General features: G+C 46.0%; 1 protein-coding gene across 17 annotated transcripts in view; it reads right to left on the reverse strand.

Annotated features, from left to right (window-relative positions):
* Positions 1 to 1,708: 1,708 nt before the first annotated feature.
* Positions 1,709 to 14,064, reverse strand: part of PRRC2C (proline rich coiled-coil 2C) — a 66,813-nt gene continuing 54,457 nt past the window's right edge. For 10 of the 17 annotated variants that reach the window (XM_079314035.1, XM_079314030.1, XM_079314029.1 and 7 more), the window contains 7 exons: positions 12,338 to 12,572; positions 11,818 to 11,940; positions 10,177 to 10,395; positions 9,307 to 9,381; positions 8,058 to 8,161; positions 6,717 to 6,843; positions 1,709 to 3,513 (listed from right to left, as the gene is read on the reverse strand). In XM_079314035.1, coding sequence (XP_079170161.1) covers positions 3,247 to 3,513; positions 6,717 to 6,843; positions 8,058 to 8,161; positions 9,307 to 9,381; positions 10,177 to 10,395; positions 11,818 to 11,940; positions 12,338 to 12,572 — 1,150 coding nt within the window. In that variant the 3' untranslated portion in view covers positions 1,709 to 3,246. The remainder of the gene's footprint in view (positions 3,514 to 6,716; positions 6,844 to 8,057; positions 8,162 to 9,306; positions 9,382 to 10,176; positions 10,396 to 11,817; positions 11,941 to 12,337; positions 12,573 to 14,064) is intronic. The other 7 variants (XM_079314028.1, XM_079314023.1, XM_079314037.1 and 4 more) reach the window with 3 other exon arrangements.

Here is a 14,064-nt window from a genome sequence, read left to right on the forward strand (position 1 = left end):
TGCGGAGCCCCGGGGAGCAGCAGCACCGCGGTGAGCCCAGACAGCTCCCGCCCCTCCCCGCGGCAGGGCTTTGCAGGCTGGGAAATCATCTCCTAATTGAGTGAGAAAATAAAGGAGGACAAGCCAATGTACACAGGATTTCCAGAAAGCTGGGCTGGAGCTGAACAGCGCTGAATACACTGCTTTACTTAACAGGCTTTGGGAAAACAAGCCCTCCCTGCCCACATCCCAGCAAGAAGCCAGCCTGAGCCCCGGGGGTTGCTGGATGTGGCCCCAGTCACATTTAACATCCCTCTGGGCTCTTGCCCTGGAGAAAAGTTACAACCTTTCCACAGCCTCAACATTATTAAGGAAAAAGAAATCGAATTCCCCAAACAAAAGTGTTTCCTCATTTCTGGGAGGTTCAGCACAATTATTTCTGATGACCAGAGTCCTAGAAAACAGATTACACATCAAATCCCACTCAAATTAAAAAAAAGCAAGAGGTACTCCAGTGTAAATAGCCAGGAGCAAGTTATCTGATTAAATGTCATAAAAATATTCAATCAACCGGGGTCAATGACTGAAAGCTCCACCTGGCTTCAAAGACAGCTGGAGTGGTTTGGGATTTTGGAGAGGCACACACCAAACCTAGGCTATCTGGAGGCACAAAATGCCCAAGCATTCACTTTTAATTAAACTTCTGCAGGAACACTCCCCTTGCTCTGCTCGGAGCACAGAATAGTCCAAGCCTGGTACATTCCCACAGCCAATGTGGGAAATTCCTCTGACTTCCCAATGGCTTTATTACTACAGAAATAACATTACTCCTTTCAGCAGCGTTTCCTTAAAAATAGAACAGTCTGGTCAATGAGTTCCCATTTTTGGGGTGTCCTCTTAAGATGAAACAGGCTGAAAACAACCTCAAGCAGGGAAACACCACAACTCAGTTACTTTTCTAGCACATTTATAGATGGAAGCAGTGTCCATCCACATTCACTCAGCTCCCCATGCCCACCCTCCTTTCCAAGCATTTACTGCAGCTGTGCTCATACAGATCCTTGTGAAAAAGGTGATTTATGATTTACCCTGAGTGGTACCTGCTCAAGAAGTTCCTTCTGCCCACGGCTGCATTGTGGATTCCAGCACCTTTGATTTACTCCATATTGCTGCAATTTTACCCTGAACAAAACCAATGTGGGCAGGAAAGGACTCCAGCTCCTCTGGTGGCCCTAAGCTGCTGCTTCCCAGCCCAGCCCAGGCTTGGCAGCGACACCACTGACCAAAGGTGATGCTGCCCCAACTCCTGGCTGCATCCTGCCTTTCCTCAGAGGCAGAGCCAGCCAGCACCTTCTCCCCAGGCAGGAATTACTCCCCCAACACTTAAGGTTCCTGGTGTTTGTGGGAAGCAAGTTCCCTCTGGTGGCCAGCTGAGCGTGTCCTGCCTGTCCCCAGCCCAGGGCCCTCCTGCCTTTTGCCAGTGCTGCCACTCACCAGCCATGGGACAACTGGAGTCAGCCCAGCTCTTGCCTGAACAACCCCCAGCTCCACCAGCTGGAGATGGAATTCCCAGCAAATCCCCCAGAGTGCTTCTGGCCACATCCTGTGAGGCTGGAGAAGGGCTGGAAAGGGCTGGGATACACAAAGCAGCTTCTGGGAGCATCTTCCTTCAGCCTTTCCCTGGGAGCTCTGCTCACCTCCTGCAGCAATCATGAGAGCAGCCAGGGCCTTTATTTAGAGAATACTTTATTAGTTTCTGTAATCAAACCCATGTAAATAAGACCGTACATATTTCATACAGTGCGTTACCCCTGTACAAATGGAAAAAAAATTAAGTTTAACATTTCTAGACCAATATGGCTGTTAATTTCTGTACAATGCCAACTCACACTACAAGTGGGATACTTTTTTCCAAAGTTGACATCACAGCTAGTTTCCAAAAATTCAAATTATATATATATTTATATAAAAAGATAACCAATAGCAATTCACTAGGCATCAATAGCAGCAACAGCCTTTCCAGCTTCTGCAGTCATTTGAACAAAATTATACACATTAGACTTTCAACTCTTCCTTCCAAAAAACGTAAAAAAAAGAAAAAAAATCCCAGAAAAAACCAGCAAATTCTGCTACTGATGTGGTACCTGGTGCTTTTTATTAGCTTTTTCAATCATTGTCTGGAAAAAAACCTCTAGAATAACATTATTAAAAACAGCTCCAGTATAGCACAGTCACTACTACATATCATAAGCAGGTACAGGATATCTTACATTCACAGAAGTATCATACAGTACTGTCCTACAGCTAGAATACTAGAGGATACAATTAAAAAGGCATTTATTTGACTTGATTCTACTTTCCAGCACACTGTGGGCAAGGAGGTGGTGCGACGCAGCTCTGATATAAAGAATGCACCTTTGAGATAAAACTCTCGTTAATCTGATAAGGTTTCTTTTATTCTTGTGGCACAGTTTAAGTGCTCGTTGCTGTGTTACAGACAGAAACTGGAAACCGTTTAGGGACCACTCGCATCATATCAAGACAGCTGGACAGGGGTGAACGGAACAAATCTGACTATTGATGCAACGAACCTTCAACTCCAGGGGTGAGAGCCACTGAGGGGGCAGCGGGTGGAGAGGACACAGGTGGCCAAGGAGCTTTTTCATATGGTGAAGTAAATGCAGTAAATTGTCATCCAAGCAGCAGCAGCCAGCAAAGCACTGCCTTCAAAGGGAAATCCAACACTGCCAGTGTTACTCTGTGTTAGGTTAAACCTCGCGTGGCAAGTACGTGGATCCCTCTGTTTATACAAGATAGAAGCTTTTTAAGTCACTAAAAACTTAACACACATTACTTGGCCCAGCACCATCTTCAGATCTGCATGTTCTCATCTCATGGGTTTATAAAAAGATAAATAGCAGCTGAAGATCAGAGCCTGAAGAAAAATAAGAGAAGTCATTGTGTCAGCTAGGAAATGCCTCCCCACCGGTGCTACTTCTCCGTGCTGTGGCTTTGGGAAGCAGGCGGGCATAGCCAAACGGGCACACACGTGTGGGACGTGCACACCCCAAAGCAGCCTTCATGCTGTTAGAGCCTGGGGGCTCAGCTGGACACACAGCAGCTGCCAGCACAGCTGCTGCTGGCCTCCACGCCCCGAGGGGCTGCTCAGAGCCCGCCAGGGAGAGCAGGCTGCTCTTCATCTTGGGGCCACCAATTGCTGACACCTCGCCCACCCTCCCCTCTCCCCCCTCCACTGGAACACAGCCTCTAAGATTTTGTTTCCTCGGTTTTGATTGCCTGAGGTTTGATTGGTCCAGTTCGAACAGGTTTCGGTGTGGCAGCAGGAGCAGGGCTGGGCTTTTCCTCGGCTTTGTCCTGGCAGACTCCTGCAGAGTCAGCAATGGCCTCGCTGGGTTTGCTCCCGTTCTCCTCCACTTTCGGGGCTTTGCCTCCTATGGGCTTGTTCTGCTGCTGCTGCTGCTGCTCAGAAAAGAATCTCTGAGTGGACTGAAGGACCTCTGCTCTTTGCTTTGCCTTAAGAGAGGGAGAAAATAAGTTTACTGAAGAGAGGGCACTGAAGCTGGAGTGACTTCACAAGTATTTGCCATATGAAAGGGGAAGGACTGATCCCAGTGACCAGACTTTCCTAGAAAGGCAGTGTCCATCCTGCTGCTTCCCTGGCATCACCACCTCTGGGTGCTTGGCTCCTCAGCAGCAGTTTAACATCTTGCCATCCTTGTTCTTCCCTACTCCTTCCCCAAAAAAGAGGACCAGGGACAACAATTTCAAGCATTTCCTAACCTCTTAGTACTCTTTGATGATGCCATCACCGTTGCAGAGCTGTACAAGTACAAACTCTGCTGACAGCAGCTCCAGCTGCAGCTTCCCCTGGGCACTGGTCAGACATGAGCTGTGCCTGCATGACCCTGCCTGGGCCCCCAGGGCCACTCCAGCTGCCCCTCTGGAGCACAGGGCCCCTCCCAGCAGCACAGTCTGAGCACCCCATTTCCTCCTGTGGCTCTGGGCACAGACTGAGCCTGCAGCTGGGATGGGAATGAACCAGCTCAGAACTCTGCTGTGTCAACTGCAGCCTCATCTGCTTCCCCCTCTGAGCAGCCTCTCATCCCAGGCAGCAGCAACCCTGACCTGCACCTGTGGTGGAATTCAGCCTCTGTGAACACATTCCAGTTACAGTTTTGATATTGTGCAGATGAGACACTTCAGAGCAAACACTTGGCTTGCCTGGTCAGACTGCAGAGACTCCATTAAGAGTTCAGTCATTTGGAAGCTGGACAATAAAGCCCAGTGCAGTCAAACACATTTTTATTTTAGATTAAAAAAGAGTATCTTAACACAAAGAACCCCAACTACAACATAGGCACTAAGCCACCATGTACCTCTCTGACTATTTCCTGCTTTTTTACAAAAAACAAGGCTGGGACACACACACAACAGGGAGACACAACAGCAAGTCTGGAACAAGAGGCCTTGGCTCTCATACTTTGCAGTTGCTCCAAGTAACTCAAGCAACAACAGAACAGAAAACAAACCTGTGAACTCTCATTTGCAGGACTGCAGCAATAGCCTGGGACACCTGAAACCTTTTGCCCAAATTTCAGCCATGCCCTGAGGTTAAGGCTGGATGACTTGATCCCCAGTCACCAAGCAGGACAGAGTAACTCTCGCTGCTCTCAGCAGTGTTTGCAAGAGATTAAGGATATGACAACTGTGTCAGTATTTGCTCTGACTGGCTACATTTAGCCACAGTGCACACTCAGGACAGTATGTTAAACATCACCTGGCAGGCATCCAAAAGCTGCACAAAGTGGTGGTAGGAAATGAACCAACCACCTGGAAGTGAAGTGTAATCAGTCCTCCCCCAGCCATGCATGAGCAGAACAACACTCCCTGCTCTGACACCTCAGTGCACAGGTTACAGGAATGGCAGCACATGAAGGAGTCCCTCAGCACCATCTATCCAAGCAACTCCTTTTCTGCAGCAAACAGGCTCAGTGTCCAGCAGTGTCCCTACACAGATGTCCCACACTGCAGCCTGCCTTGGAAGAAGAGTTTGCCTCCAACTGAAGGGTCCCAAAGTGCTGTAACGAGTTAGGATGACTGTCATCACCTGCCACTGAAATGCAGCTCCCTCTTCTGCAGAGAGCACCAGGTACTGCATTCTAGCCCAGAGAATGCACCACAGGCACTGTAAGCCACAGGGAAAGGACTGTCCAGAGTCCCCAGGGAGTGAGACTGGCTGAAACAGAAGCTGGGGGTGAAAGGACAGCTGGCAGTCAGGTGTGCAGCTTCACTGCTCATCCAAAAGTAACCAGGCTCCGGACACCTCACTTTGCCTTGGACAGCAATGGCAGCTGAACAGCTGCTGACCACAAAAGACCACTTGAGACAGGAAGCTCCCTACAAATCTCTCAGTCTAAAATTCTTATTAAAAAACACCAGGATGTAGAGAAGCCCTGTGTTCAGCTGTTAAGAGCCTGGCTGCTGGCTTGGGGTCCAGAGGCACTTTCTGAAGCCATGCCCTGCAGACACATCCCTGCCCTGGGAGCTGTCAGACTGAACTGCTGGTAACAGCACTGCTGTTCACATACTGACCTTCACATCTCGTTCAGCCTTGGCCTGAGTGCCTCTGGCTCCAGGTACTGATCCACAAGGACCTCTGGCCACACGTGGTAACTGAGGGTGGCTCATAAGGCCTGTGCTCATCTGAGACGGCATCTGACTATGCAGAACTACTGGCAGCCTCTGAACAGGCGCTGGGAAGGTGTTAGTAAATGGGGCTCTTACCAATGGAGGGAGCAGGTTAGGCTGAGAGAGGATCTAAGTGGGGGAAAAACAACAAAGAGAGACATTTCTCAATTAGAAAACTGCCAACTCGATTGCAGGTTGGCTTTATCTTAAAGGGGAAAAAGTTGCTATTCTGCTGTGAAATGAATGTTGAGGAAACAGGCTTGAACTGCAGCTTGTGAGCAGGGACAAGATCCTCACAAGGCACTGGAGCAGTCACTGGGGAAAGGCAGCCCCAGCAAGGTGAGGCAGTTTCTGCCAGTGACAATCCAGAAATCACATCTCAAGTCCTGCAGTCAAACACTCCAAATGCTAAAAAGACAAATATTCTGTCTGAAATACACTTTTAAAGAGCTACATTTCCCTAACAGCCTGGCTCCAGCCACCTGCAGCAGAGATGCACCACCCTGGTAAGCTGTGCTCCCTGGAATGCCAAAGCAAATCAAGCCCTGCCTGTATGGACTGTGTGACCTCAGAGATCCTTTCCAACCTGAACTGCTTCTTCAACACCTCAGAGCTGCAAACCTGCTTTATCTTTACACCTGTGAAATATGCACTGGGACCCTTCTGAGACATGAATCTTCTCCACTTCCCCAAGCCAATGATCTGTTTCTGCAGCAGCAGGTGCATTACAGCTGCCTGGGGAAGCCACAACACCCTCTGTCCTACATCATTCACCCCTTGGACTGAATTCCTCAGCATGCACAGAACTCCAAGCTCAACACCACAAAATCAGCACTACTTGTAAGCAAGATCCGAGAAGGTATTTTTTTTTGTGCTTTGACCTTGATATTGGGTTTCTTACGCCATTTCATTTTCAGGATTCCATTTTGTGTCTCCCCATGACAAAGCCTGAGGAGACACAGTCGAGTCAGAGCCACCAGATCATACAGAGGAATAAATCTGTTTGTAGGAAGCCACCAGTCACCTACCTGTGGTGCAAACTGTGCAGGGAAGGGCTGTGTCATTCTCACAGCTGCAGCTGCTGACTGGAACTGCTTCTGGTAGACAATGCTGTTCATTTTATTGGACTGATTGTTAGGACTTGTAGAACTGGCCCTAAAATAAAGAACTCCAGTTAAAACCAACTGCTTTCATTCAGAGGATGTTTCTGCCCTTAGTTACAACTTAATTAGAAACTCAGCACTGAAGGGGGAAAGAATGAATCTCCTGGAAAAGCTGGTGTGAAATTTTTTCTATATAGAAAGTTCTACATGCAAAAAACCTCAGAACTTCAGAATTCAAAGAGAAAGCATCATCAGAAATATTCAGGCTATGAAGAGATTCCAGGGCATGTCTGAATGAAAGAGCTCTTTCTCCCAAGCACTCATGACACAAACACTGATGTTAGGTTTGTGATGTTTGTGATGTTAGATGCAGTTTCCATCCCTGCTATCTCATGTTCAGTCCTGCTCCTCTGCAGTAACTCTGTGCTCTATCATGGCAAGTTCAGAGCTTGTCACAACAGGCAGTGAACATGCAGCTGCTTCTACTCTGACCTGTTGTCAAATGTTTCAAAATGCACTTGAACAGATTTCAAGAATTCACAGAAAATTCTCTGTTTTATTTGGCTAAGAATGTGACCCTCTGCTAAAACTTCCAAGGTGTTGAATCACCATGAATTAGATGAAGCTTGACAGATTATCTGGGGGAAGGGCAGCAAGCAGCCCCCAAACAGAAAGGAGTGAACAAAAAAGAAGAGTGAACAGCCCTCCTCAGGAAAGAGAGCTTGCCTTGCAGAGTTCTTGAGCAGAGGGTGTGGGTGATGCACTCCTGGTAAAATGAGCAGAGGGGCACCAGTGGCAGGGACACCAGCTAAGCTCCATGCACCAGTATTTTGTGAGCTGAAAGGAGTCTGTTTTCTTTACCCACTTGACTTGTGAGCAGTTTAGAGACCTTGCAACAACACTTCCTCCTCTAACAGAACTGTTGCCACAATTGCTGCCTAAGCCTTTAAGCTTTTTTTACTTCGAACATCACAATTCAGATAACCTGTCTTAAAGTTTTATCCCAAACTACATCTTCCCTGCCACTTCTTTAGTTTCATTTACCCAAAAAAGTACTTTTCACTTTTTATTTCAGAGCTCCTTTCTTCTGTTTAACTACAGCAGATGTGATGACCTACTGGAATGCTGCTCATGAGCTCAGATTAAGCACTGTATTGTGCATCAGTGGCCCCTCACCTCATACCTGCCAGAAAAGGCTGCTCATGCATGACTAGGTACATTTTCTAGCTCTGGTTTTAAGGAATTTTGAGCTTAAGGGAGATTTACCGGAAGGGACTGGAGGTTGGGGTAGTACTCCTGCCAGAAACTGGTGGTGTTCCAGGTTTAACATCAATGCCACCTCCAAAGGCCTTCAGGTCCATTTCTGATATCTGAAAAACACAGCAACTGACATGTTAATTCTAATTAAAAAAATTACATTTGCTAAGCAGCTGTTAGCTTACCTCAATGAAAAGAGGTCACTTAAGTGGAGATGAAAGCCTGACTGCAGAACAGCCTCTTATAATTAGGACAGGCCCAGCACCCCAAGCACCTCTGTGTACAATTTTCCTGCCCTATCTGGCACTTGCAGCAATGGTATTGGCTTTCTAATTTGGTCCTCCTACATAATAACAGGGGGTTTGAGAGTAAATTTCATCTATTTGGCCATAAAAAAAAAAAAAGAAAAAATACACATGTTTTGGAGTTGAGATCTCCTTATCCAAGACTCCCATCTCAGGTACCACATGAAAATATTTAGAAATCCCCAAAAACGCTGAGATGAAGAATAACATAATAGTCCAGGTCTATAAAAATAAACAAACCCAAGGCACAGCAAAAATGGAGCTGTCATTCATGCAAAACAATCTCCAGGCTAACTGGAGCAATGACTCTTTAATGCTATTTTGCTGATACACTCAATAAATCAGTCTTTGTAGGAGTGTATTTCCACACATGGCCATGAAGCAAAACAGCAACAATAAATCACTTTAAAATGAGAGGCTGTTTTAAGCTGACTTTCTTTAGCAGCAACATGATGGGAATCTTAGAGCAGGGCAGGAAAGTCATCTAAGGCCAGTAATCCACTGCAGCTCTTCCCTCATTTTTTGCTGAAATGAGTGATCATTTTCCAGTGACAACTGCAGCAAGAAACATGCTGCTGCTTGCAAAATGGGCTCCAGCAACTGCAAAGCTGAAAAGACTTGGCCAGATCCCATCAATCTGGAAAACTGCATGGTGCAAAAACCACTGTACACACTCTGGGGGTGAGGAGATGCAAACTTCATCTAGGTGCTCTGAAATTCTGCTTGCCATTACTGTCCGAGATGTGGAGTTAACACCTGAAATTTTCCTTATCACAGCTGATAAATCACCGGGACTGAGGGGTTCTTTTATACTCCAAAGCACCCTACAATCTGGGCCAGAAGCTGCAGGGATTTCAGGTGCAGAGGTAGATGAGTCCCTGAGGTGGGAGGGCCCTGCTCTCCTGCCAGTCAGCTGAGCTGTGTCCATGTGCAGGGTGACACCCACTGCTCACCTGGAAGCGGACTGCAACTGCCGAGTGCTGCACACTATCCGAAAATCCCCGGTGCCTGTAAAGCTGGGATTCCATCTAAGACAAGAGACCTTGTGATTGGAAACCAGCTCCACACATCCCCTCATCAGCAATTACCTCAGCAGCTTCACATAAAGGAGAGGAGAGAATTCCCCCCCATGATATTCAAGTTTCTTGCACTGTTTTATTTCATTACTGGACCTGTCCCTCAGTTTTCCTGAGCTGCAAGACCAGACTTTTCTTTTTTTTCATTACAGAAAGATTCTGTCCTGCATACAATGCTATTCTTAATGTGCACCATACTGTGCTATTCAGAAAGGAAAGGCAGACCCCCAGCAATAATAGCAGAGTTTAATTCTGCCTTAAGGTCATGGCTGATACAGAGTCCACTGAAGCCCCTAAAACTCCCCTTTTTGCACTGGAGACCCTTGAACCCAAACAATTTTCTCTGGTTTGAGTCCCAAAGCAAAGCAAGGAACTCAAGCAGGCCCAGAACCTGCCAGCAGCCCTGACAGAGTGGTGTTGTTCCCCTGCTGCTCTAGCAACACCTCAGTACTGTTTTCCATGTAGCTTCTACAGGCAAACCCCTACTAGTCCATGGTGTCACTATCAAACCAGGCATTCCTGCAGGGTAAATGGACCAGCACCAAGCTAGCTACAAAACCTCAGCTAAATGCACAGACCCAGCCCCTAAGGCATTAACCCAGACTGGAGTTTTTATCTTTTAAAGCTGAGGCAGATTTTTAAGATGCAAGGAGTCAACATGAGTTGCTGTGCTGGTTATATAAGCCAGCAAACAGCTGTGCTCCACATGAATTTGTGTCCTGAAGCTGTGGCAATTTGTGTTGTTACCTTTCCAGTTGCAGCAATCATGCTGTGCTGAGTTCCTGCTGGGATCAATCCTCTGAAAGGCTGGGTCACTTGGGCAGGTCTGCTCAGGTTTTGAGCCTGAGCTTGTGGTGGGGTGTGCTGTAGTGGTGGCTGTAAGGACTGGGGCAGGGCAATCAGTGGCTGTGCTGTGGATCCAAAGTTGGGCAGAGAAATCTGTGATCCTGGCAAAGGTACTGTCACCTGGAGAGAGAGCACAAAATCACCAGTAACAGAGACATGTCATCCTCATTACTACCTCTTATTTCAGCTTTATCCCAAACAAATGGCTTAATGGGTTCATTTATTTAACCATAGAGCTGCAAGCAAGTGAATTTATTGCTCAATTTGCCTTTATAATCAGTTCTAATGGCATTGGGGTATTTGCTTTACAGAAATAAAGGTGCATGAGATCTCCTACCTCCAACATCATTCAACATGATTTCACTGTGTGACAGGGAAATTTAATTCAAGCCAGAAAAGAAAAGCAGAACCAAATAACCAGTCTGGGGGTGGGGGGGCAGGACAGGAATGGCTTGTTTATTTCATTTAATTCTAGTCATCAAAGGACACTGGGATGAAAATCAGATTTTACTTTCCAGGTGTTCCAACAGCCAGCAGTTTGAGCTTAAAAACAATGCCAAAAACATACACCCTGTCCCTTGTGTTTACCATGAGTGCTGTGGGCTGAAAACAGCAGAGAGTGGTAAACATGGAAATACAACAGCAGTGACCTGACTGGCAGGAGTTACTGCTTGTCTTGGTCTGACAATTCACTGCCTGCAAAATTATATTCTGAGTGTGACAAGGAGAATGAGCTGAGTCTCCCAAATGTGAAAGGCTTACTAAGATTCTGCTCTGAAGGGTAACAGACTAAAATCACAGAGACAGCCAGAATTGAACACAGTGAAAGCACTGTGTCAGATTTCCAATAAAACAACATCCAATCTTTTGAAATTCTTCCAGATTTCTGTCTTGGCAACTTTTCCTGTTTGAGGCAGGTTATTACAATAAATCAATCCATACAAGGTTTTTTTTTGGGAGCCATTTTAATTAAAAAAAACTAATTAGAAGATGGACACCAGTACACAGTATCAATATGACAGAATGCTTGCACAGAGAATTTAGTAGTTTTTTCACACAAGAATGAAAAAACCTTCAAATCAGTGGAGTTCTTTTACTGATCACCTATCTGCTGACTTCTCAGTTTTCTGTGAGCACTCCTGGGTTCCAGCTTAGTGAGAACTGGTGCTAACAATCAGGCTGCACCAAGCACCTGGAGTTTGCCTCTCCCTCCATCAGTCCTGGTATCTGCTTCCATAAAGGCATCATGTGCCTCAGTCAATTAGCAACAGCACTGTGCCAATTAAATATTTGCCCATCACTGAAAGATGAACTATTCAAGAGAAGGATGCCAGGGACAAATAATCAACATGAACTCAGGCCATCCAACTTCTGAGCCATTCAGTTTGTGCAGTGCTATTGCTGCAGCCCCCCTTCACTACTAACATTGCATTTTTGTTTTGGAAGAATTAAGGGTCTTCTCAGCTCTCCTCTCTATTTTCAGTACACAGACACCACCAACCACGACATGCTTTTAGGAAGAATACAATGTAGGAAATTTACCATGCCATAGTTTACCTGCTGGAGAGCACTGGGAGACTGTGCAGTGTTGTAGAAATTGCTCTGGCCAGGCTGCTGAACTTGCCCAGAGTAGAGATTGGAAGCCTGAGTGAGAGTAGCTCTGGCCTAGAAAGAGCAAGAGACACCATCCCATCAGGAGCATGCAGAGAGCAGTTCCCTGGTGCATCAAGCAGTGCAGGAGAAACCCCACCATGGGCAGCTGGCAAATGCCAAAGTTTCACTCTGTGATCAAGCTCTCATTTTGCAAGTGGTGGAACAGCCCTTTATCACCATTAGCAGAAATTAAACCTGAAGCTCTAATTAATGACAGAAGCAGAAGGAGCCCTGTAATTTGGGGAACAAGCCTCAATTCAGAGATTATGCTAATGTACATTTATTAAATTAAAGAACATTCTCCTCCAAGTGTCTTTAAATTTCCTGCCACCCAAGTTGAGCAAGACTTCATTTCCTCTATCAGCCCACTGCAGAAGGTTTGCATGAGGAAATGTGGAGCATTTCCTACCTGCAGGAGGTGTGTATCAATCAGCTGAGAGCCTCCCAGTCCTGAAGCCTGCCCAAGCTGATGCTCATAGAGGATAGGAATAGGCTGAGTATTGGAAGTCTGCTGGAATGCCAGGCTGGACTGTGCCTTAGCCAGCTCCTGGTGCTGCACTGCTGGGAAGTTGTGTAAGGCTGTGCCAGACAGGACCACTGGTGATGGCTGAGACAAACCACTCTGCATAAAAGCTTGCTGGGATCTGCAAGAGATATGAGTATCATTCATAAAAGTTCTGACAGAGCTCAACAGTGAGCCACCAAAAATGAAAAGCACAGCTTATATTTTTTCAACAGAATTAGGATATTAGCTTATTAGCTCTGCTGAACATATTTTCAGCTGAGAATGGCAGATTTTTTTCAATTTATTCTGCACACAACAAAATAACAGCTGCTACTAAAGAAAAAAACAGTGAGGTTCTTACTAAAATCTTAAATCACAATTAGCTATTTAGATGGTCATGCTGCAGTAATTCTTGGCTAACTTAACTGTAACATAGAAAAGCTGCCAGTTCTTAGCTCCTGTGCTACAAGGTAGGATGGGAAAGCACATGTGAGAAGCCCCACTCAGTCTTCAAGTGAACTGCTTTGTTCTCTTGACTCCACAGAGCTCCACAGTCCAACTTCTAATACAGCTTAAATCACTGGATGCTGACCATGGTAGCTTCCAAATGAGTGTTTTGGTTCCAAAAGACCTCACAGCCTTTAATTTTAGCCAGCTATTCAATTCCTGTGTCAGCAGCATGGGGAAGTTGCACTTTGGTTAAAGCAGACCAAAGCCAGTACAGCAAAGCACCACAGACAAAGAGTTTTTAAATAAATGCTCCTCTCAAACCTTTTAAGGTCAGAGGAGAGTATTTCTGATGTGAAAGCACCTTTTACTTCACCTGGTGCTGGCTGTGTCTGAGCACTGCACTGATCCTGTTCATCTGCTGGGAGCTGGGGTTTGCTTGTGCCCACCCTGGGGGAGCTTTTCTCTGCACCATTCCTTCATTGCAAAATACTCCTACAGCAATCCTCTGACCACTGGAAAATCTCTTCCAGATTGGATGCAGAAGATTTGCTTCAATGGAGCCAGAATTTTTTCCACAATTTTTTTTTTAGCTCACTTTTAACTTCTGGTTGCAATGTTTTAAACCAGTGACTTGTATATCTCCAAGCTTATGCTCCTCTGCACATTTTCTATGTGGGAGAAGCACTCACACTGTTAGAACTCCATTAATACCATGTTTGTGTGTGATCAGATTTATTTAATCTGGACCACATGCCAGCCTGATTGTGTTTCTGCAATTAGCCAACTGTTTGCAACAGCTTTTGTCAGCTGTAGCAGGACAAGCAATATTTGGTCCCACAAAGTCAGCCAAACACCAAAGTCAGGATACAAATGTGGTTAATTAAACCTTCTGTGGCCTCAGCCTTCTACACTGCAACAAGCAGATTTAACTACAGCCCATGCAAAACTCTCTAATTAAACTCCCAAAGCAGCTTTTCTCAAAGTGGAACTAACAATACTTGTTAGAATTACACTGCTAGGAAGCAGTTTTGATAGGAAGTGCAAGGAAGCTTGGAAAGGCTTACAGTGGAAGTCTGCTATCAGTGCCACTGCCCAGATATGGTTTTACAACCAGTTACTTTCTGCAGCAGAAAACATTCTAAAACAGACAACATTCTAAAACACAGTATGCAGCCCCTCAA

The sequence above is a fragment of the Erithacus rubecula genome (assembly GCF_903797595.1).
Source record: "Erithacus rubecula genome assembly, chromosome: 10".
In the NCBI taxonomy this organism is placed as follows: domain Eukaryota; kingdom Metazoa; phylum Chordata; class Aves; order Passeriformes; family Muscicapidae; genus Erithacus; species Erithacus rubecula.